Genomic DNA, 25,578 nt, shown 5'->3' on the forward strand with positions numbered 1-25,578 from the left:
ATTTAGTGCTCGCTTTCTCAACTAATGGAATTTGAAGAAATTTTGAGAAAGAGCACTTTCAAATCCCATTGATAGCTAGACAGAGAAAAGTTGTTACTGTACAGAAGAAGCTTGTATAGCTTTTATTCACAGGTAAAATTAGGAGCAACTTTGTCTATAAATGGGTAGGTACTAAATGTGCTTAAGAGAATAAAGACGCTAAATTAGACCTTCAAGAGTCATCTACAACCACTAGCATTCATAGCTGGTACATATTTCATACAGCCAACATTGCAGTTACAAAGATCCAAACTGCAGAAATGAACAGTATATATTATATACTAGAGGTTGTAAATTAGCATCTAAACTATCTGCTGTATCGAAGAGGCTTCTGGAGAAGGAACAGACACAATGGACAACTGCATGTACAGTGAACTACCTGCGTGCAGTTAATTTTTGCAGTTAGCTTTTTCAGTCAGATTGTAAATTTACGTATGCACTTCATATGCATACTGCTCAATATGGGCATGCAAATCATCAATTTGTGTGAACAGGTCTAGTAGGCATGTACAAAGTTAGCAAATCTCCTAATGACCAGGCCCTCTAATGCTACACAAACGAGAATATATGTCAAGTTGTAGGTATACATTACATACAGAAGAAACATAACCGGGCTTGCTCTGATAGAATCACTGCACCAAAAATAAAGTGTAGTTATGATAGGGTAGCTAGACTCTGCAGCTCACAATATCTATCTGTCCAAGAGCTAATATGAATATGCCTGCTTGAGCTGGAATTTATATCTTGAGCTTGAAGGGTAAATGTACTCAGTGACATACGGGTTTCTTCACACTTCAGAACAAACAGGAAATATTTGTAATAAAGATATGAAGTAAAATTCTGCATTTGGCAAATTGCAACAGGTTACACTGTAGTAAATAGCAACACACTGTATGTGCTTCTTTTGTCAGAAAGTTAAAAAATGCTTTTTCTTTTTCTTTTCCCAAACGTGAATACCATTGGGTATTGACTGATGAATCTTGGGAAGCAGGCATTTTGCCAGTGCAAACACAATATATGGTTAGAGGCAAACAGCAGATGTGACGCTGTGGGTGAGAGTTTAAATAAACATGGTAGCTTTTGAATCACCACCCACAGCAGGTGACAGGATAAGTCAGTAGTGAAATGACATTCACTCATCAACTGCTGTGTAATTGTACCCCTCATACAGAATTTGGATGTTAAATCACAACATTTGTGAGGAAACTATTTGTAATGGCTTATCTGTCAGCACACAGACTTCAGATGAAGAGCGATGCAGGAAACTTCATCTTATTATGTTTCCTGTGGCCTCCATATATTTCTCATAATAAACTCCATAGACAGGAATAAAGCAAAAGAGAGGAAGAAAAAGATCACGGCATAAAGTACTTTTACAAACTTCAACTTGCTGTAGAATGAAATAGATCAAATTCTGCTCTCTGACAAAACGTGTAGTATTTACATAACTGAGCATAAAATTTGGTCAAAAAATTTTGAAAGGCTAATTTAATACATGGTCAAATTCCTTCTATAAATTTGAAAGTACAAGACTGGTTTAGTGTAAAATTCACCCTATACAGAGAGCCAATATAAGAGCTATGCATCACTTAAACCTTTCAAAATAGGTCAGACTATTGGACTTAAAAGACATAGGCATTTCACTGGACCTTTGCACGGAGATCACTTTCATCCCACTGTCTTGGTTGGTAATGATGCCGTATCATTTAGCAACTAAAGCTGGAAATGGGAAGACCTTTACAGAGAAAGAAGTGATTTTGTTTGGCTGAGGATTTTGAAATTTACTGCAAAAAGGAGTGGAGCTGTAGCTCCAGGGCAGTCCAAACGGTTAGCACTAGAAGATTTGGCATCCATGGCTTGGATTTTAAGCTGCCCCAGAACTGCAAGGAGGAGCGAATCTGGGAACTGGTGCTCACAGGGCTGCCAAGTGCCCAGTTCCTTATCAGTCCACCTGGTACACTGAAAAGGGCCCCCATCTGATTAAGCAGCTAGGGATCCAGTGGGAGGGAGGGAAGGCTCTGCAGCAGAAGGGCTGGGGTTGGGCGCAGCCAGGCCTCAACATTGCTTGGAGCGTATTTCGCCATAGCTCCTCCACCAACAGGCAGTCCGCATAGTCACCCAGAGCATGCTGCATGGATGCCCCAGGCCCTTTTGAATTGCCAGGCCCCATTGCAACTATACTCTTTGTCCACTGGAATTTTGTCAAAATAGAACTGTTTCCACAAACTTTTGATTTTGACCAATTGGCATTCTCTGACAGAACACCCTGCCATTGGAGACTCTGACCAGCTGGAGTGGGAAGATTCAAAACTGGAAGTGATGAAGCAAATCCTGAATCCTATAAAGAATGATGAACCCCAGGACCCCATGCTTGCAGAATGGAAAATAAATGCAAATAAGACAAATAAAGAGATTTTTTTCCCCAGACAAGAGTGGATGTGATTTTTTGTATATCTTTGCACAAAGGCAACATAAAATCTGATCTGTTTGTTATAATGAAGCTGAGGACCCTGGTCCAGGGAGTGCTGGACAGCTGACATCCTGAATAAAGCACCTTATTAAGTATTCTAAGTAAGATTGTGATGTGTTTTCTGTGGTGGATGCTTGTTGAAGTGGGGAAGTGTGTGCCTGTGGCTAACGGAGTGGAGGGCAGGTACTGTTAGGTGCCTTAACGTTATGTGCTTTTATGGTTTTGCATTATACATGTTATGTATAGACCAAACTTAATTAACTAGTCAACTAGCAGTTGCAAAGTATTGTGTGTTACATATATATCATATGCCTCCAGAGCAGATACAGATTTCAATTCAAATTTATTTAATATTTTTAATGAACTCATCCAATAGGAATAAGCAGGATGAAAATAAAATGTGTGCATTTAATATGCTTTAGTTCATATAGCTGGTGTGCTAGTTGCTGTCATTATTAGCTGGAATGTAAATGTGGCTCTGACATGGCAGGAAGAACATTTATGGTTTCAGAATTGCTTCAGAAACTTTTACTAAAAATGAGAGAGAGAAAACAGATGAAAAGAGAAAGATACCTTCTTTTCCAACCTGTCAATCAGCTGCTGGAGTCTGTTTATCTGGGTCATCCATTGATTGTCTTCTTCTAACCAACCTTTGAGAAGCATAAATAATGAAGGAGAAAATGTTTCTGAAAGCTGTGATGTAATGAACTTAGTTATTTCTATGCTATTATAAACATACATATAAAAATGTTTTGTTAGCTTGTAACTTATTTTGATTTTGAAGAGTATGAATTTGATTGTTAACATTTACTCATGAGTAACAAACAAATTTTCCTGTAATAGAGATTTCTTAAAACACATGATTTTTCATAGGATGTAGTAGAAGCTACAGTGCTTTTTTATTTTTAAACTGACTTCTAGGTTTATTTCAGTGTTTTACATTCAGGCATAGGAGCAGCTTCCAGCAAGCTCTCTCCATCCCAAGCCCTTGTCATGTCCCTGCTTTCTGTAGAGATGGGGATACCCTCACATCAATGCCCTCCTCAGCTGCCTCCCCCACCCTACACAGCAAGCAGGAGGACCCCAGGGGCAGCCCCAAGACAGAAGGCAGGAGAAGCACAACAGTAGGAGGAGGGGCAGCTGGAGCATCAGTATTTTATATCCTCCCAGCCAAACCAGTCAGGATCACCTATCAGAAGCACCAAGATCTACTAATAATCCCAATATACTTATCGGTGACCACTGACTTAGAGTGAGTCAATTATGGGGAAAAAGAAGACAGCAAGGAGAAGAGCATAAAACACACACGCACGTTCAGATACATGGAGAGATGGAGACTTGAACCTTTCATTTGCTTAGCTCTTCAATAACACAGCAGTTGGGTACTTCTTAACAAAGATGCTGTCTTGTAGACCATCTCTCTTCCCATTTGCTGTCACATGGACAGTCTCTCCTCCTACTCATGATGCATAATTTCTGTGTATCTTTTTAACTGTCAGTGCAACTTTTGGAAATGAGGCAAGCTAGTGCCATGAGACCAGCTAGCTCTCTGGGGGTTCCAGGGACTACTGCTGGTCCATGGACCTCAATGTGGGCATCATCATCTTAGATGTATCTAGTATAGATATTTTGCGTATATCATTATATGTTTGTCAACCCATTGTTGACACTGTTTTGGCACTAAGGACAAAGATGACTAAACAATAATTATTTATATATATGGGCAATGAAAAAAGAAAAATGGGATTATAGCACGTAAAGAGAGGGTCTAAGAACCTATTTTGTGATCCTTGTGTTACTTACTAAGATTAAATACCATAGTTGATGTTCAGAGTAAAACTGAAGAGGAGAAAAAAGCTGTGATTCTAGCTGGAGACAGTGCCAAAATCTCTTAGGTTATTATGGAGGTATTAGAAGAAGTCAATTTTGCCTTAGAAAAAAGAAATCTTGAAAAAGGTTCTAAACAAACAGAAATTCTCAAAACAAGAGAATTGTCTAGCAAAGTGCTTTAGAGTAGCTGTCTGAGGAAAATGCTTTAATTCTTTAAAATTGCACAATAATTAAATGGTGGCTACAGGTTTTCTACTGTATCCTACTTGCTCAGGGTCAATCTTCTGGAGTTCTATTTAATGTTTCCCTACCAGATGCGTAAATCAACTTATCAGGGGTTCGCAGTTGACCCCTGTACTCCTTGCATATCATGAGAAGTAAGGGAGGTTGATGGAAGAAACTCTCCTGTCAACCCTCTTCAGCGAGGACTGCCAGGAAAGTCGATTGCAGTTACGTCGATTCTAGCTATACTGTTGTCATAGCTGGAATTGTGTCTCTCAAATCAACTTACTTTCCCTCGTGTAGAGTTAGAAGTGAAATGTAGGAACATTATTACATGACACTTTATCCTGAAAAAGTGATCAAAGCCAAAAATCCACTGCATCACAGCAGGGCAGGGGACCTAACACTGAACGTTTAATTTGGCTGCAGAGAAGACACAGCAGACAGCCTTTACACTGGGGGCTCTGTACCCATTTTGTGCACCACAGAAGGTGCTTCACAAGAGAATGCTTGAGGGAAGGGGGTAGATACATCACCTGCAAATGGAGTGAATGGCATGGCCAAGAGCCCAGATGGAGACAAGTGGCTGCATCAGTCCCGTTCTATCAAGTTTTAAGGTGTTTCTGTTGCATGGATGTCATGGCCCTGAGATTTATATTTAGGGTGAGGGTTGCACCCTTCTGGGTCAGTGACAGTTCCAAAATTTTTCTTTGCCTTGCTACCCTCTCAGTGTTTCTTTTCCCTAAGGCAAAATTGTCATTTCTAATTTTTCATGTTAACCTAAGAAAGGCCTGCTCTGCCTCAAATCTAACGTCTTATTTTTTCCTTCTCTCATAAACACACTAGTTCCCCATCGACCATGACACATTATCACTCTGTGAGTAATGCGGGCAGCATAAACTTGTTTCTTGGTGTTTTTCCCTCTGCATTATAATCTCATCTCTTCCAATCACCACTACCTACAAAGCTAGTCAATATACACTGTTGCTCTCAGTTTATTGCACAAAACCAATCACCATGCAAGATAGTAAAACAGGCCTAATGCAGGGGAGATGTTGGGCTATAGCAGTATATTTATTTTTTCTGCTCCTACAGTTAGAGCTAGTGGCTGCTCTGTGAAATTGAAGATTGCTCTCTGCTGAAATAGCACTTCAGTTGATTTATACATGCTAGTTAAAATTTTGAGGGTAATTGCATGGCTGCATCTGTGTATTTTAAATACATTTAAAAGTTGAAATGAAAATACCTGTATTAAAATGAGGGCTGTTTGGTGATAAGCTATTGTTCCTCTGAAATCTTCTAGTTGAACGTTTTCCTGGCCACTGAATTGAGAGCACCTCCGGCTTTGCTGGTCCTTGTCTAAACACAAAGAGATAATAGTTAATCTATGTGCTAAAGCCTCTGACACCCTTCTGCTGCCATGGATTCCTACAGTGACACAATGCACAGTGGCACTGTGGGTTTATGTAGGGCATTTAGGAACAGTAGTATCTAGACAAAAGAGCTCCATATTGTCCCACCAGAAAATCAACAGAGTGGGAAGATGGTAACAAAATACCCTTCCATAAACTGACTGGAAAGCTATTTGGTGACATCAGTGACTCTAGATAAACAATAGGACAGGTCGTATCCCTTCATCACCGATGGAAAATAGTGCCCCAAATTCAAACCGAAAATAGCTTGATCACATCACTTTGCTTATATTTTGATGTAAAGATATGGAAGTGAAAGGAGAGCTAACTGTGAATCAAAACCAAACAAGATACCCAGGTCACTCAGTTTTCCTTTATGATGTATAAAGATGGTCTTAAACTTTTCTCCTTTAAAGATTTTGTTGTTTGTTTTTACAGCAGAACTATTACGCCTCCACACCCCCGTTTCTTATAGTCATAGACTATGTATATGAAAAATCAGCATTGCCAACCCCCTTAATTACTCTGGGAAGAAGACCTGTAGTTGAGGTGGTATCACTGTCACATTATTATTCAGGTGTCAGTGAAATTAGCATCCAACATCAGAGCACACAAGGACCTGGCAAGTCTAATATGAACACATAAAGAGAAAACACTTTTTAAAACATTATAAATTTGGAAACAGTCTTTATCCTTTGTAAAGCAGCAGTAAGGGGCAAAACCAGCAGCTTTTCTTGCTTTCCCATTCAGCATAAAAGTTCACCAATAATATCCTAGGGAGCACTTTAGGACAAGCTCAGAAATGGATTCAGAGATATGATAACTGGGGGGAAAATGAAAAATCTAGCGAGATAACCCCAAATGTATTTTCAAATACAATGAACTCTTTTAATACTGCTCCTTCAAATCTTAACGCATGTGTGTGGTGTGACACTGAATTCACTGGAGTTACCCACATGACTAATGATTGCTCGGAAGATAAAAAGTTTACAGTACTGTGCCTTTAACATCTGCAACCTCAAGCCTGCAAAAAAGCATGTATGCCACAGTGTTCATTGGGCCGAAATTAAAACAAATCTGTGCTTGGTGGGAAAGTACGCATTTCTGCACCCTCTTCCCCCAAGATTAGAATGTTTTACTATTGTAGATGCGGTTTAAGTGCAGCTGAGCATGATGTATGCTGGGCCTAGACAACCATCTATGTTTGCATAAACCACCACAGGTAGTATGTAATGGTACTGATGGTAATGAACCTTCAGGATAAGTGAATTTAGAAGGTTGAGCTAGTGCAAAATTATGGTGCCCACTAGTTAAAGGACTGCATTAAAAACAGTACTGTGAGAACTATATTGGATCCTGATGCACACCTAATTAGGGAAAATATTTAGCCTACCTTTCCTGACGAGTTTGCTCCTCTGTGGTTTCCATGGCACACTCCAGGGAATTCTGGAGCGACTGTAGCTGATTCAGTGTTTCTTTCAGTAAGAAACGAGTCACAAACTGTTCCAATTTAGAGGCTTTCTGATAGTCCTAAAAATTATATACAGTATTGGTAGGAATTAGCTCAATATATTAGAAATACGAGAGAGTGAACAAACATCCTTAATCCAAAACAGGAGGTGCATGAACTCCTCGATTAAAGCTAGCTGAATATGGGATACCTGGTCAAATTACCCATCTTCATTCAATGGCAATCAATCAGAACTATGCAGAACAAATGATCAAATTAACGTCAAGATGACTGAGCCACTATTAAAAAGAAATGCTGCACAGCTGAAGTCTTTTATGTACCTATTCCAGGGTTTGCATGAGGAGAGATGACACACACATTCCTGTACACCTTTCTTGCATGGGGATGGGGGTTGACTGACTGATTTAACTCAATCATCCCTACCCAGTGCTCTCCACACTCCAAGGCTGGCTGGGCTCCCCTGAATAGACTCACCTCTTATGGTGTCTGGCACCACATTCTCTCAAGTCAATATATGGGAGGTGTGCAGGGTTACAGCCCTCCCCTCCAGATTTCTTCAGGTTTCACACCAGAATGTGGCAAGCAGCAGCCTTTTAGCATTGTGCAGGAGGAAAGGGATAGGAGCTGCTTCCAGCAGAAGGCTGGTGGGGCTGAGGATAGGGATTTCCCTGCCCATGTTTTTCCAGAGGTCATTTCTTCCCTACCACCCATTGTCCCACTCTCTTATGGCTAGAAGCATCTTGTCCCTTCCTGTATTCACAGTGCAAAAAGGCAACTAATGCCACAAAACTGCTGCTAGCCACTAATATAACGAAGCTGCCTCCTGCACAAGCAGTTTGGAAATAGCTTTCTCCCAGCCACTCCAGAGTTTACTGAGGAGTGGAGAAGTTTGCCCAGGCCAGCACTGTGTAGGGCTTTGGCACATGCAGGACTTGGCTCCTCTTGGACAGTACCCTGGCTCAGAAAGTCTTGAGCTTTCCTGGATGCCAGCCTGGCCAGAGGCAGCAGGAGAAGGAAGGAACCTGCGAGCCAGGGTGCTTGTGAGCTGAATGACCCAACGAGGATCTGGCTGTCCATACAACATTGGGAATGGGACACATATGTAAGAGCAGTGCAGGTGTGGGGGAGTGGGCAGACACACTAGGGAGAAGATAGTGAAAGGCGAAGCTGATGGGTGGGCAGAAGAGGTGACACATAACCAGTCACCAGCTGCCTGCACTCACCAGCCACACTGCTTGCAGGAAGCAGCCAGTGGGGGCTCTGCTGGCCAAGAGCTGGCATGCTTCAGGGAGTGCACTGACAGACCAGCAGGGGAAGCCAATCCTGCATGCTGCAGCTTTGCCAGGCAACCAGCCATTGGACCTCCCTGCAGCTCACTGCTAGGAATGAAGAGACAGAAAATATGGGACAACTGCCCAATTTAAAAAAGAAAGAAAGGAAGGAAGGAAGGATACCTGCCGGAGAGCTTTAATATGGGACAGTCCCTTTAAACATGGGACATTTGGTCACCTTAACAAGAGCTTGTGGGAAAACTACAGTCCGTTCCTCTGACCATCTTTGCATTTTTGAAAGAAATGTCATCCTGAATTGAGATGAAAGGTAAAAAGCAAAGCAAAACTATTACATTTGTCGCAGAAGGGAAAAATTCCATTTCAAGAGAAAAAAAAAAACCTTTTCTGTTTTCCAGTTACCCCACCAAGAAGGTGTTTTATTTTCACTCCATCTCCTTGCCTTCCCCACAGCTCCAGAAACTAGAGAGGCAGAAAGCCCAGATAATCTGTCTTTCTGACCCTGGAGTTGGGGGCTGGGAGGCTGAAGCAGATATTCAGTGCAATCAGTAACAGAGAGATAGCCGTGCTAGTCTATATACTATCAAAATAAAAAAGCAGTCCAGTAGCATTTGAAAGACTAACAAAATAATTTATTACATGATGAGCTTTCGTGGGAGAAACCCACTTCTTCAGACCATAGCCATACCAGAACAGACTCACTATTTAAGGCACAGAGAACCAAAAATAGTAATCAGGGTTGACAAATCAGAAAAATTATTATCCAGGTGAGCAAATCAGAGAGCAGAGGGGCAGGAAGGGGGGGGCGGTGTCAAGAATTAGATAAAGCAAAGTATGTAAAAGAGCCCCTATAATGAGCTAGAAAATTGCCATCCAAGTTCAAAATGTGTGTTAATGTGTCGAATTTGAATATAAAGTAGAGGTCAGCAGCCTCTCTTTCCAAACAGTTGTAAAAGTTCCTTTTCAGTAGAACACAGACTTTCAGGTCATTAACAGAATGGCCCACTCCATTAAAGTGCTGGCTGACAGGGTTGTGACGCAGGAGTGTTTTTATGTCTGTTTTATGCCCATTAATTCTTTGTCTAAGAGAGTTTGATGTCTGTGCAATATACAAAACGTGGGCATTGTTGGCACATGATGACATTTACGATGTTAGTTGAGGAACATGAGAATGTGCCCGTGATTATGTGAATAACCTGGTTAGGTCCAAGAACAACAAGAATCTGGTGGCACATTATAGACTAACAGATATTTTGTTAGTCTATAAGGTGCCACCAGACTTCTTGTTGTTCTCGAAGATATAGACTAACACGGCTACCTCTCTGATATGGGTCAGGTCCAGTGATTGTATCTCTAGAATAGATACATGGACAAAGTTGGCAACTGGCCTTGTTGCAAGGAAAAGTTCCAGGATTGGCATTCCTGTGATATAGTCTGTGGCTGTTGGTGAGAATCCTCATAAGGTTGGGCGTCGGAGAGAACAGGTTTGTCACTTATGGCCTTCTGGAGTGTGGCATCCTGATGAAGGATAGGTTGTAGGTCTTTAATAATGTGTTGCAGAGGTCTGGGTTGGGGGCTGTAGTTCTGTTACTGGCTTTTTTAGGCCTATCTTGGAGTAGCTGGTCTCTGGGTATTTGTCTGGCCCTGTTGATTTGTTTTTTTATTTCTCCTGGTGCAAATTCAGGGCCAGATGAATACCCAGAGACCAGCTACTCTCTGGGTATTGGAGATTTTTATATTTTTTAAATAAATGAGTCTTAACAAGGAAGTTGATTTAACTGAAACTGCCTTTTCATATGATTGCAGAATTACAATTTTGCAAGAATCTAGTAAAATATCCTTAAGGAACTTCCAATAAAATCTTCATAAACCTCCTTGAAAATGAAGATTGAAGGACTCTATTCTGTCTTGTGGTGTCTGTTTGCACTTCTTTTCAGCACTGTGCACATTGTTAAGATTTCTGTTTAATGTTTGCATTTATTTTAGTCAGATTTTTGTATTACGGATATACAGTAAGATAAAACAGCCACCAAAAGTGTTATCTTGACTACAAAGCAACAATAATCCTTAAAAGATCATAAAGATCCATAAGAAACTAGACCTTTGAAAATAATACCTTTTACAGTATTTCCCTATATTTAGGATAGAATCACGAATCAAACATGGCCTTAATTATATTAATTTCTGTGCAAAGTATCTTCTAAAATCAACTGTTTTATCTTTGTCAGAGTATACTCAAGTGAGTCACAAGGTTATGTATGCAACAAAAAAGCAAAGAACAAAAATGAATGCAGTAATCATGGAAGAAAGAAGATATAATTTCTAAAACATTAATTTATAATTTTTCTTAAGTATTGAAGCCATGATTATATAATAATATGGCCATTTACATTTGTCTTTCCTTTGTCTTCATCTGAATCAACTTGTATGTAGCTCAGACACTCTGCTTCTTTCCCCAGACATGAAAAGGGACTCTGCGAAGCTTGAAAGTTTGCACTGTATTATAGAGGTTAGTCCAATAAAAGATACTACCTCATACATAGAGTTGTATGGGGATACACATTTGTATTTGTGGATGTCAATATCGTGGATAGAAAACGATATCCATTGATCCTCTTGGGTCTACTGTCAAGAACGCAGCCTCCGAATGAGAAGAATGTGGTATCGTCTCTCCTTGGAGTCAACATACTGCACCAGTAGTTTCTTCTGTCCATGTATCTGTACTGTCCCCAACAGGGCTTGGCAACCCCAGACAGGAGGAACTGCAGGCTTGGGGTGCTGGCCCCCAGGTGTGGTGGCACTATATTCTTCTTACTTGGCTGCTGCAGTCTTTGAGATTAGAAGCCTGTGTATCAGTAGATATCAGTTTTTACCATAGATGTCCACAGCCACAGATAGAAATTTGTATCCTCACAGGGCTCTACGCACCTACCTTTTCTCTTATATCTTCAAAAGTTCGTTAGAGATGTATCTAATTCTCAAAGCAGCACTGTGAAAGGAGGGAGATATATTATTTACATTTTACAATGAATTTAGGCGACTTCCTTAAGGCCAATGAGAGAGTAGCTTTCAGAATCAGGACTGAAAACAAGATTTCTTGGGGTGAATCCTCACCCCCTTCTGGCTCCTTTCAGATGTGTGAAAAGGCCAGGCAGCAGAGAAATTCCATAGCTATCCTGGGGAGTACTTCTCTGGCGTAGCCTCCTGATGAAGCCTTTGCAAGCCGTGGTACAAAAAATGCTTCAAACAGTTCCCTGAGCCGTTAACTCTGTACTTTTCTATTAAAGGCATAGCACAGAATCTGACTCTAGGTTTCTAGTTCTGTGTTTAGATTTCTAGACCGTGCAAATTCTCACCCAACTTAATAACCCTGATAGAAATCTCTCAAGTTTCAACACTGCATTACAAAAGTAGGAGTAGAGGAAATGAAACATTGCTGTTTCAAGTGTTCGTCTTCAGTCTTTTGCACAGTTTTGCACATTAATCTTGGTAAGCACTCAGATAGCAGGCATCCTTTACTAAAACAATACATGTGCCTGTGTACAACACCGAGGAGTTCCCTTGTGCTTTCTATGCACGTGTAACTCCCACTGATTCACTAAAAATTAATAATTTTCCATTCTGCAATGAGTGCACGCTAACAATGTCTCTTAAGTGTAGAAAGGCCTGGGTACTGCAGGCAGCTGTGGTGGTGAATATAGTTTGCATTCCCAAGCCACTGTTCATCAGAAAAAGCCACTGAGATTTTCATGTGTAATCATTTCAGGGTTGTGTGAAATGCGAGCAATAGCTGGTTATAACTGAGATGTTCTCTCAGTTATGAGTTGATTGTTCAAGATTAAATTTGGCATCATGTTATAGCAGATCTATATGGTTTATAAGACATCAGTCCTATTTTTCCCCAGGTAATCCTAGAAGTTTGACTCTTAGAGCACCTGTTCTTCAGCTGAAAGGAATTATTGGTAATGGTCCCGAAAATGTAACTTTGCTTCAGCAAGCTGTGACTATCTGTACCATTAAAGTAGGCTCTAAAATTATTTAGATGTTATTTAGACACTGATTAAATTGTCTCCTACAGGGAAGACAAGCGTTTTGAATGTTTGCGTATGTGCTACAATTAAGTCCTTTCATCAGTGCAGGGCCATAAATACCCTACAGCATATTATTCCATAGTAAGGATGCTGTAATTTATATGGCAACACTGTTTGAAAAAAATTGTAATAATTATAGATTATCAGTGGCCCAGTCTGCAAATTTCAGAGCACCTGAGCTGTATTCTCTCCCTTCTTGAGCTTCACTACTGAATGAATTTACTGTTTCCAATCAGCTGCCTTTGGCGCAAAGGGCCTGGCTATGTGTGCTAAACCTTTACTGATGTAGCTGATAGAACAGTTAAACAATACATTCAGCCAGTTTAAACACACTTTATTAAAAACAATGTTTCCAATTCTATCTCATGGGTCCCTCATGCAAGCTTCACTGACTTCCATAGGAGTCCACAATGTGGTGCTCATTGTAGGACTGGAGCCTACGTGTGCAACATTGAACAGCCGCCAGTCTTCCTTTTCACCGAAAACTGAGTTAGAAGTCTGAGCAGGCCACAAACTGCTGCTGAAATGGCATGTTGTCATGGAAACACTCATGACCAGATTCACAAAAGAACTTTGGCATCTAACAGCCATTTTAGGTATTTTAATCCCAGAATCAGGCTACAGTAGGTTTCACAAATCCCTGTTCAGGTGCTGCAAAACCCTGTAGGTGCCTAAGCTTTCTCCACACACAAATACACTAGAGTTTCCCTTGGTTAGTGGTTTTCAAAATACAGGTTGCAACCCTTTACTGAGTCATACAATGCCAGGCACTGTGTCCCCTTGCTGTAGGGTGACAAGCAGGGGTGCTAAGCCAAGCGTCCAGCCTGCTCTGGCACAGTGGAACACACTGCATCCCAAAAGCAGCTAGCAGCCGGTCTAGCTTCTAGGCGGGAGTGCCGCGTGACTCTGGCCCCACTCTAAGCACTGATTCTGCACTTCTGTTGGTCAGTTCCAGGCAAGTGGGAGCTGGGGGCAGTCCCTGTGGGTGAGAGCAGCAGGCAGAAATGTTTGAGCACTTTCACTTAGGAACGGGATGTGATGCTGGCTGCTTCCTGGGCACAGCACAGTACCTAATGCCAGAAATGGGAGGAACCCTGCCACTGCAGCCCTGCTGCGCTGCTGACTGGGAACCACCAGAAGTAAGCCTACACCCCAATGCCCTGTCCCAGCCCTGAGTCCCCTCAAGCCCAGAGCCTCTTTTAGCACCCCAAAGACCACATCCCGTGTCGCACTGTGGAGCCTGCACTCCCATTCAAAAGAAATAATTATGTGGGGTCATGAGCATCAGCATTTTCCTTCAACTGGGTCATGAGAAAAAAAGTTTGAAAACTACTGCCCTTGGGGCCTATGCTACTGAGCATGCTCACTACAGCCTCATGCCAGCCAGCCAAGATCTAGTGCATGAACGGAGAGAAGACAGCAGTTCCTCCACTTGACTAGCCTGTGGGGCTTGATCTGCTAAGTCTGTCTGAGCTCATCCACTAAATTCGGTCCTTACAGGTGAGCTTGTTCAGTACGGCTGGTGAGAGGAAATGTCCTTATAATTATGGACCAGTGGGTAGAGTGCTCTGTGAGATGCGGGCAAGCCTATTCCACAGTCCCCCAGTTGCGGAGATCTGAATAGACTAACCGTGAGACGATGGGGCATTTTGATGTAGGGTTCACTCTGCCTCTCCTGTTTAAGCTGTTCCACTCTGACTAAACTTTTTTAAAAAAATAATTAGAGCAGGTGGACTGGATCCTGGGTCTTTCCCCAAAGGCACTAATCACCAAGCTATAGAGTCACTATCTCTCTTCCACTCCATCCAGTAATTTCATTACATAGCCACAGGGGAACAGCTTCATCAGGAGAGACTGAGGGAGTCTCTGCCTTAGTGTCCAGTCAGTAGGACACTACTTTGAGAGGGGGCAGCTGTCCAACTCCTTTCCTCTCACTGGCTGGAGAGGGGCTGGAATCAGAGGCCTGCCATATCCCAGGTGAGTACCCTAACCACTAAGCTAAAAGTCAGGCGAGAGACCCCTTTCTCTCCCACAGTCCCTTGGACATACACTCTTGGTGCCTAACTGCAATAGAGGGCTTGCAGCTGAGAATCATGAGTAGAGGGAGGTGTCTCCCTTACAGCTGGACATATGCCTATCTCCCAGAGAGCAATGGGGCTAAGGACACAACTGTCACTTTGGCAAGTTTCATTAGCTAGTTTAGGCATAAGTCAGGAGTCTACTGTAATCAAATTTGAGCTAATCTCCTAAATTCTCAGTTATGCTTAGGTCTCTTTATACTAAGTGGTGCAACACAAAGGAGCCATAAAATAAATTGCACCTGTGCTCAGTTAAAGGTCTCTTTATGCTGTCGGGTTAGAATCAGGTCTAATGGATTCCAAACTTGTGGTTGAAGTTAGGCACAGGCACCTTGAATCAGAACCATTTTTCCTATTTTCAGGAGCTTACCGCTTAACTATATTCTGAACTTTCAACTGCAGCCAGAAAATGGGCCTGTGTTCTTACCAGTCTTCCTGTAGACTTTGGCAAGTGATACCGAACATATTTTTGTAAACAATTTTGCAAGCTTGTGGATATGTTTAAATACAATAAGATATAAATAGGGAAAGACAAAAGTTTTCAGGTCACAGGGCCTCACCCCAGGAGACATCTGAAGGTAGCAAGTATCAGAGAGGGTAGCCATGTTAGTCTGTATCTTCGAGAACAACAAGAAGTCCTGTGGCACCTTATAGACTAACAGGTATTTTGGATATGCTCCAAAATATCTGTTAGTCTATAAGGTGCCATAAGACTTCTTGTTGATCTGAAGGTAAGTGAGGCAGGCCTTTTGAATTTCAAGCTTTTAGGGAAAATTGACAAATAGCAACTACCTTCTGCTACAGCCAGATGAACGCCTGTATTTAAGATGCATGTGAGAATGTATATTTTTAACTGTTGGTTGTGTCTTTTGGTGTGAATTATGCATAGGGTGTCCCTTGGCTATTCAGCCTGGGTTTTGGATTTTCTGCCTGTTTTATGTATTAATTTTGTAAGCATGTGTTTGCAATCAGCATGTAAATCAGCCTTACCATTACAAAAATAAATTCTGCCATTATAAAAGGCTGCCACTAATGTTTTATAAGGGGCTGATTAAAGCCTTAGGTACATGCTCCAAAGAAAGTGTAGGATAATGTATCTCATTAAGTTTTCTTATGTGACTTTAAAAATAATGAGATACTTTGATTGGAGAGAGCTCTCAGACCGGATTAATTTTACATATGGTAAATAAACATAGAAGACTTTGAATCTACCAGCTACTTAATTCATGCTGTTGAGTTTACTATCTGAGATTTCAATAGTTTAAATCTTCCAACAGTGCAAGAACTAGCTGAACAGTCTATTCTGGTGGTAAAGAAAATATTTGATAAGCAGTACTCTGGCTGTGTCTACACTACAGTTCTGTTTCGAAAGAACGTCTTTCAAAAGAGAACATTAAAAGATGCTCTTTCGAAACAAGCGTCCACACACACCAGCGGGGACCGAAGGTTCGGTCCATTCTTTCGAAAGGCCCCCAGCACAATTTCGAAGGAGAGTGTCCACACACGCCAGGGCGCTCTTTCGAAAGAGCTGGGACAGGAAGTGCCACAGGGAGGGTCGCATGGCGGACGAGCCCTTCTGGGGCCGCTGCCCACCATCCCCTTAAAGGGCCCCGCTATACCTCAGCCCGCACACACCGAGGGCCAGCAACCCTGTCCCCAGGCAGTGCAAGAGAGAGTGACAGCGAGACCAGGAGGCATTGGAGGTGGCATCCTGCTCCCCCATGGACCCCGACCAGCACCCCCCCTTCATCGTAGCCATGGCCAGCGCTCTGGCCACAGTCCTGGCTGCTGTGCTGCAGTGGCTCCAGGTGGCCACCACAGTAGCCACCCTCCTGGATGCCATCCTCAGGGCACAACATCCCCAGCTGGTTCCCCGGGTCATCCGCCACCTGTGTAGTTTCCCCACAAGCAGCGACTGGCGGGACTGGCTGGTGCTGGAGGACTGGGATGATGACCAGTGACCACAGAACTTCAGGATGACCAAGGGGACATTCCTGGAGCTGTGCCCCTGGCTCGCGCCAGTCCTCCAGCACCAGGACACACACCTGAGGCTGGTGTTCCCCCTGCACAAAAAGGTGGCCATCGCCCTATGGAAGCTGGCCACCCTGGACAGTTACCAATCCGTCGGCCACGAGTTCGGGGTGGGCAAAGCCACCATCGGGGCCGTCCTCATCGAGGTAAGCCATGCCCAGCTCACACCTAGACTGCACGTGGGATCAGTGGGGCAGCCTGGCGATGGGGCCAGGGGCGGGGATGGGCACCCTGGGGCCAGGGGGCGGGGATGGGGACGGGCACCCTGGGGCCAGGGGCGGGGATGAGGATGGGCACAGGCAGGCACCCTGCGGCCAGGATGGGGGTGGGCATCCTGGGGCCAGAGGCAGGGATAGAGACGGGCACGGACGGGCAACCCGGGGCTGGGGCCGGGATGCGGCTGGGCATAGGCAGGCAAGCCGCACCTCACCCCATGCTCACGAGCACACCCCCCCCATGCCCTGCAGGTTGTCCAGGTGATCAACAAGGTGCTCCTGAGGCAACTGGTGCAAGTCGGGGACCTGGATGACGCCATCTGGGGATTCCAGGAGCTGGGCTTCCCCAACTGCTTCGGGGTCCTGGATGGCAACCACATCGCCATCCAGGCCCTGGAATACAGCTGCAGGGCCTATGTGAACCACAAGGGCCACCACTCAGTGGTCCTGCAGGCCCCGGTCGATGCCAACGGCCGGTTCCAGGACATCTACGTGGGCTAGTCCAGCCACGCCCACAACGTGAGGGTCTTCCGAAACTCAGGGCTGGGACGTCGTATGGCTGAGGGGATGTTCATCCCCCAGCAGGAGCTCCCTACTGGGGACACGACAATGCCACCCTGCATCATGGCGGATTCGGCCTACTCCTGCAAGCCTGGCTGATGCGGCCATACACCGGGCACACCCAGCTGAGCCAGGACCTTTCAACGAGCAGCTGAACTGCTCCCGGAACACTGTCAAGCAGGCGTTTGGCTGCCTCAAGAGGCATTTTAGATGCATCTACACCAGGCTGGAGGTGGGCCTCTCCAATGTCCCATGGGTGGTCAGGGCCTGCTGCACCCTCCATAACATGGTGGAGGCGAAATGGGAGCCCTATGGGGTGGGCTGCCGAAGTGGGGCACGGGTACAAACAATCCCCTTCCGCCCCGTGCCACCAGGCCCAGCAGGACGGGATGTAAGTAAGGGAGGCCCTGCGCCAGGCCTTTGAGTGGGGGCCATGGTAACCCCCTCTGCACATTCCCCCCCACCCATCCCCTGCACACACACTCCCTCTCACCCGCACCCTGCACACACATGCACGCCCACCACCACCCATGCACGGGGGGACACAGGTAAACCACACAAATAAATCGTTTATGAGGAAAAACTGTACTCATAATTCAGGGGGAACTATATACACGTGTGGGGGGGAGGGTGAACAGGGAGAACTATATGCATGTGTGGGGGGAGGGTGAACGGGGAGCCGGGGTTGGGGGGGGGGCGCTCACCTCTCCAGGGGGCTCGATGGCTGGGAGCCCCGTCGCCCACGCCCGCCCCTTCCTCCCCAGGTCTGGGGGCCCCATCGGGGCTGGGCTGAGGCCAGTGGCACAGAGAGGTAGGGGCGCGGTTCAGACACGGTCCCTGTGCCTGTGCCGGGCTTGGCATGGGGGGAGGTGGGGGGGTTGGGGCTCGGCTTCCACCTGGCCAGCAGGCTGTGGGACAGGCAGATGAGGCTAGCCAGGGGGAGGTGGGGAGGGAGCAGGGCCTCCAGGTCAGCCTCCTCGGGGAGAGACGTTGTGGGGGAGGCAAGGGGCTGTGGGATTGGGGCGGGGAACCGCTGGGAGGGAGGGGGAGGATGCACGGGGGACGGTGGGGGGGTGACGGAGGGTGTGGGTGCGGGAGTGACCCACGATGGAGCGGCGGCAGGGGCCAGGTGGCCGACCACGGCCTGGGTGAGGGCATCCAAGTTGGACCCCACCCAGTCCCATGGCTGCCGCTTCATGGCAAGTCACTCCCGCACGACGCCTGTCAGCTCCCTGAGGACGTCCGTGTGGGCTGTGTCCCCTGCCTCCTCCTCCCCGGCCTGGTGGCGCTGGTGGAGGGACCGGCAGCGGCACCGCGCTGTCCCAGACCGAGGCCTGGGCCACTCCCCTTCGCTCTCTGTGGTGGGGGTCCCCAGGTCCATCATGTGGCTGGTCTGGCTGCTGGAGCTGTGGAGACAAAAGGGGAGAGGAACGGGCTGTTAGTCCCAATGAGGGACCCCCTGAACTCACCCCCCCATCCCAACCACCCCATCCCGGCTGTTCTGCAGGGACCGCATCCAGGGTTCCTGGTTTGGGTTGTGGGAGCACTGGCTCTTCTCTGGCTCCCTCGGTCCCTCCACGGCCTGGCAGCCTGTGGTACTGTCTGGCCCGCATGGTGCTGGGTGCCACACGTCAGCCCTGTGAGGCCGGGGCAGCGGGGCCATCTGGCCTGCCGGGCCCTGGGGCTGATGTCCCTGTGGGTGGGCTGTGGCCACCCCGAGCGGGACTGCGCACCCCTCCCCCCGCCCCACAGCCACCAGCGTGCACGGTACATACCTGTGGGTCCCTCCAGGAACTCAGGCGAGGCATGGTCAGAGGGGACCAGGCTGGATGGGCCTGAGGGGACGTTGATGACGAGGGCCCCCTCGCTTGAGCCCTCGTCATTGCTGTTGTCCTGGATCCTTGGGGGGCACCTGCAGGTGGCCAGTGGTCCGGGCCAGTCCTCCCCCTCAGTCCCCATCCCCATCTCCTCCGGCTCGGTCGGGGGGTCAGCAGTGTCAACGTACACGGCCGGGGGTCCCACCTCCTTGGACCCAAGGAGGTGGTCCAGTTTGCGATAATAGGGGCAGCTGGTGGGCACTATCCCTGACCGTCCGGCCGTGTCCCGAGCCTGGCAGTACACCTGCCGGAGCTCCTTGACCTTGGACCTCACCTGGTCTGGGGTCCATGTGCAGTGACCCTGGCCAGTGAGGACCTTGGTCAGGAGCTCAAAAGCAGGCACGCTTCAGCGCCAGACCCCCGTCTGCTGCAGGGCAAGGAGGTCCTGCAGCTCGGCCTCTGTCCAGGAGGGGGCCCAACATTTGGGGGTCTAGTTCCCCTCCTGGGAGGACTCCCCCAGTCCCTGGATGGCCCCTGGGGAGGGCGGGAGTCTTGGCTGCTGGCCATGGTGCTGGAGATGCTCCAGCTTCCCCCGGGGCATCGCGGCTGGGAGCTGTGTGGGCCGCAGCGTGGGCTCCCTGCTGCCTGCACACTCTCAGCTTCCTGAGGGCTTCTGGGAGCCTGCATGCTCGGAGGCGGCCAGATGCAGGAACCATAGAGCTCTGCTTGTGCTGTGAGCAGCGCCGCCACCTGACAGCTGACCGTGGCCATGGAGGACCTGCTCTTTCGAAAGAGCGGACCGCAGAGTGCCTACACTTGCTCTCTTTTTAAATTGTCTTTCAAAAGAGGACGCTTTTCCCATCCTGGGAGTGGACCAACTTCAAAAGAACGGGGCCGGGGGGTGGGGGGGCGTTTTCAAAGTTAATTTTGAAAGAGCGCCGTGTCAGTGTAGACGCGCTGCGGCTTCTTTTGAAAGAACTCGGTCTTCCGATCCTAATTTCGAATGCACTTGCTAGTGTAGACGCACGCTCTGTGAGATAAGCAGTAGGCTGTGTGAGATAACAGGCATTATATTTGAGAACACAGTGCTTCTGGAACTATTATTCGGTATATGATTTGAGTCACTTCTAATTTTAAAGGTCAAAACTGGTAAAAAATGTTTTTTTCTAAATCATCCTGAACTCCTCACTCTGATTGGTTCAAAGATGCTGTGTCTGACAGAGTTCATTTACTTTCTGTGAACTTTGATTCTGTGTGACACATTAGAACATGTGCAAATTTATTCAGACTAGACAACTAAATCCAAGCCTACAGCAGAAATCTAGGGTATGTTTTAATTTATCCTTGACCAATATACTTTGAAAGTTCTGAACAAAACATGGATGGACCTTATAGAAATTAACCCTCACTTCAGTTTAGATGTCAGTGCTATTTCATAACAGACAGGTGATCAAATTGTAAACCACCATAAGCGTTAGACTGCTCTACAGAGCTTCCTGTCTGCACATGGTGAATTTGATTAATCATTGTGCTGAATTAACTCATCAAAAATGTGTTATATTTACTGTATCACTCTGTAGACTGGAGCTACTGAAATTGAGTTGTTATGGCAAAAGAACCTCCAGCCTTGTCTCCAGTGGATCGAGGCAGCAGCGATCAATCCACTGGCAGTTGATTTATCACATATGTTATAGATGTGATAAATCATTCTCCAAGCTCATGTCTGTTGATATCTATACTTCACCAAGACGAGAAGAATACCCAGCATTGACGAGAGCAGCCTTCATTGACCTTACCCTACCCAAGAAGCTGCAATAGATATGTCAACTTCAGCTGTGCTATTTGCACAGCTGAAGTAGATCATTGGTGCAGGTAAGTGTAGACAAGGCCTTATTATTAAAAATACTTGTCAGTTTCTGCCCTGGTTGATATTTCCTCTTTGCTTCAGAAAAGATCTTTGTCAGTGACTCATTTGGGGGTTTTTAATCATAGCCACTAGACTGTACTCTGTACTGTTGGCATTTAACACTTTCAGTACACCTGAAAGAATTCTTGTTTTTCCAAAGCCTGCTCCAAAGTTCACTGAAACTGCTGTGAACCTTTCCGTTGTCTTCAGTGGGCTTTCAAATAGGCCTCTGTACCTCACCATCTGAGAAATTAAATGGTCCACGCCTTTTATGAAGTGGTTTTAGTGGTTCAGTTCAGAGGTAGGAGAACTAGGTCTTCTAATCCCAGCTCTGCTGTTGGTTTTTCATGTGAGTACGGGAAAGTTACATCATCTCTTTGAACTTCAGAAACCCTCTGTGTAAGAACACTTTTCTGTGGGTTTTAGCGAGCTGTAGATGCTGCAGAAGTAATCAGTATTATTCATAAAACAATTCAGGAAGAAACCTTCTCCACAGAAATTAAAATCAAGTACTGAATGAGTTATTGTTTACAATGTTTTATAATACCTCATCATTAGCTGTTATTTTCTAGGGGAGATTGTTTTCATTTCCGTTGTAAACACTACTGCCAGGTTTCATTCTGAATTGAGGAAGATTTGTATCCATTTATTAACCATACATAAGTTAGAGCAAGGTCAGCTTGCATGAAAAGTGTTTAATGCTATTAGTATGCTACAGCCACCAATTAATAATGAGAACCTGTGATAGTCTTTGAGAGAACAAGAAGGATGCTCCATTTCTTGAATATGTTAACAGTGAATTACAGCTCCCTAGCATATTCCTGACACTGTACAATAGTTCATTATGGTACAAAGACAATGTGCCTGTTAACATACAATACCAGTGTTTGCTTTTATTGGATAAGTGGATCTTAAGTAAATGGAGATAATTTCTCACTTCTTTCTGGCCCAAGAAACAAGCCTAATTTTGTGGGGTGCTGAGATTTATCAGCTGCCATTAATACAACTGGAAACAGGACAGTTTGCCCATTTTCTGAAAAAAGTCAGGATGCCTGTGAGACAGCTTAAATAACAGCCTGTCCTGGTAAAAATGGGACAGGTGGTTACCCTAATCTTCAGCCATGGCCAACAGTAATTGTGCTGCTGTAATTGTGGCTAAAGCTGAGAATTCAACACTGGGTGGGGTTAAGCTCTCAGCCAAACCTTCCTTGCCCTAGCTGGGTCCATGTGAGGGGCTGAGCAGTGAGCAGTAGAGCCTCAGCTACAAGAGGGTAGGATCTCATCCAGAAGGGGCTAATGTCCCTAAGGGGAAGCTTTTGCACCACACACACACACACCTGCTAAGAGTGTATTGCTATATCTTGCATTCTCATTAGTAATTCTGAAGTTCCTGCTGTGAGAGTGGCTACAAAATTAATACAGAGATAAAAAGCTCTGTTCATTTTTCTCTCCAGATATGTTAGAGGCACATGACTGCTCTTTGCTGCTTTTTATAACTGCTGGTAGTAGGAGTATATATAATTCCTTGTTCTTAAGAGACATTTGTAGTCACATAGGTAAAACATCAAAGGTGTAGATGGTGTGTTTTGATAGATATTGACAGAAGATTGAGTAGTTTATGTACCTCATTTTCTGCTAGAAAGCTATTTCCATGCAATTATATATTAAAAGGCATTGGCATTGATTTAATTTGGGCTATAGTTTTGAAATTTCTGATTGTTAACAAATCGTCTTGTGCCTCCAGCAGAATCTGAGCACTGGCTTCTCTTGGCCTTGCAGTTTTGAAGCTTAGGCAAAAAGATCAAAGCAGTTCTCATGAGTTTTCGTTATTCAACATAGTGTGGGGGTGGGGGAGAGGAGGAATGGAAGAAATCTGTCAAATACATACAAGATGTGCTCTTCTGCTCAAATTGCTCTGCTCACTATCTCAGCCTAGGATATTTTTCTTTAATGTTCTGACTTGACTTTCAGTGGCAGTCATCATGATCATAAATAAATTAATTAAAAATAAGTGGAAAACCCTATACAGCAAAGTGCCATAATTTCACGCAGCACTAACACTATTAAATAAAAATACCTATCATGTTGCTTGTACATGAGATATTTAGTCATGGAGCTAGCTCTGCTCTGCATGGGTGACATATTCAGTACTACCACCAGCATTTCTATTAGCTTCAAATGGATTTGCTGTAAACAGTTGAGAAGTAGTTCAGAAAATGGTTTTATAAAAATAGGATCCAGATTCCAGTTTAAACCAATTGGAGTTTGCTTGGTTAAAAACTGAGGTGTATGGACTAAGGTATACATAGCACTCCACACACAGAAAAAAGGAAAAAAAAAAGGCTTTTAATTAGGCTCTTCTGCTGAATTTACTGTCACTCATTATTTAATCTGTTTTATGATGACTTTAGCTACAGAAAGGGTGGCATGTGGAGGTGGGAACCTTACGGAAAAGAATAACAGCTGTTGGATTGGGACTCAGTGACATAAAGGCCGCATCTACACTAGCCCCAAACTTCGAAATGGCCACGCAAATGGCCATTTCGAAGTTCACTAGTGAAGCGCTGAAATGCATATTCAGCGCTTCATTAGCATGTGGGCGGCCGTGGCACTTCGAAATTGATGCGCCTCGCCGCCGCGCGGCTCGTCCCGACAGGGCTCCTTTTCGAAAGGACCCCGCCTACTTCGAAGTCCCCTTATTCCCATCAGCTCATGGAAATAGTGTAGACGTAGCCATAAAGTCACTTATATGATATTTTGACTTTTCTTGAGGATCTCTGTGTATTTCTTAGATTTCTCAACTTGAGCGGTTCATTTTTTTTCCTTCAAAACCTTCCCTTGAAAAATTGGGATTTTGACTAAATACAATGGCAATACAAATAAAAATTAACAAATTTGCATGGAAAGTGTCTGCTTTCCTTCAAAACTTACTATTTTTAATGGAAAACCTGAACATTGAAAGTTTCAAGACAAAAACTGATAATTCACTTTTTTTGGCCAAACAATGATAATTTTTAGGGCTTTTTTTTGACATGTCAAAATGTTCTTTGGGATTTTTTTCCCCAAACAGCTGTGCAGTACTCTCAACATGGTAACACATATGAATATGTTTGAGCCTGGGCTTAGAACTGGGTGAAATGTTTGGTATGAAAAGTGTAGGCAGCAGCTGAACTAAATTTGCCTTTCTGTAATTAAAAATCATGGAACAACTTCAAGAGATTTTGTTCAGAATAAAGAAAATTGATCAGGATTAGGGTGAATTTTCAAGAATTGTATAAAATATAATGAAGAGGAGAAAGTTGGCTGTAAAATAAGATCAACATTACTACACCTGCTGACTACATATATAGGCTTCAGAGACTTTGCATTTTAGCAGTAAGTGTCAGTAAATGTCACCTTTACCATATCCACACAAACTAATGAAAAATACTTTAATTGTTGACAGCTGAAATTTACAAATCATCAAAGTAAAAAAAACTGCTTGAGATCTTAGTTTAAGGATATTAATTTAATATATTTTTATATGTGATGTTGACAATTTGTGTTTCAATGTTTAAAAAGCTTTAAGTTTTTAAATCTGTGACTGTCACTGAATAATTGTGTAGTTCCCCCATGATTTTGTGCAGTTGTGAAAACTTTAATCAATAAAAATCTAAAAATGCCTAAATAAAATAATTTATATTGTCCATCAAAATTATATAGATGTGATGGAGTGGGGGATACCTGTGTGTGTGTGAGTGGCTCACAGAGGGTGTGGGGCTCCTGCTGAGGGTAACCTTGACGACCAGGTAACACCTTTGTACTGCAGACAAAGGAGGAGGTGGAGCCTGAGGGGTTTGAATTGGAACTAGGAGTTGGAAAGCAGTTAGTCTGGGCTGAGGGAGAGAAAGACAAAGGAGGGGGCAAGGCCCCAGCTCTGGGGGCCCCTCGGGGCCTCCTCTCCCCAACATGGATGGGACTGGCTGTCTCTGCCGGCTGTACTGATTCCTCTGTACGATGCTGTGTCCTGTCGGCAAATAAACCTGCTGTTTTCCTGCTGAGTGAGAGACTCTCCTGCCTACGGCCGGGGTGCAGAGCTTGGGGGACCCCAAAACCCCATCACACTGGTGTCAGAAGTGGGATGTTCTGCACCCCGAGGATGGAGCA

The 25,578-nt window shown here is 44.8% G+C and overlaps 1 protein-coding gene across 1 annotated transcript in view; it reads right to left on the bottom strand.

The window, feature by feature from the left end:
* Positions 1 to 25,578, bottom strand: part of NECAB1 (N-terminal EF-hand calcium binding protein 1) — a 74,767-nt gene that overhangs the window by 27,986 nt on the left and 21,203 nt on the right. The window contains exons 3-5 of the mRNA XM_074986966.1: positions 7,367 to 7,503; positions 5,808 to 5,920; positions 3,083 to 3,159 (exon numbers count right to left, since the gene is read on the bottom strand). Of these exons, the coding sequence (XP_074843067.1) occupies positions 3,083 to 3,159; positions 5,808 to 5,920; positions 7,367 to 7,503 (327 nt within the window). The remainder of the gene's footprint in view (positions 1 to 3,082; positions 3,160 to 5,807; positions 5,921 to 7,366; positions 7,504 to 25,578) is intronic.

This window comes from Carettochelys insculpta, chromosome 2 (genome assembly GCF_033958435.1).
Source record: "Carettochelys insculpta isolate YL-2023 chromosome 2, ASM3395843v1, whole genome shotgun sequence".
In the NCBI taxonomy this organism is placed as follows: Eukaryota; Metazoa; Chordata; order Testudines; family Carettochelyidae; genus Carettochelys; species Carettochelys insculpta.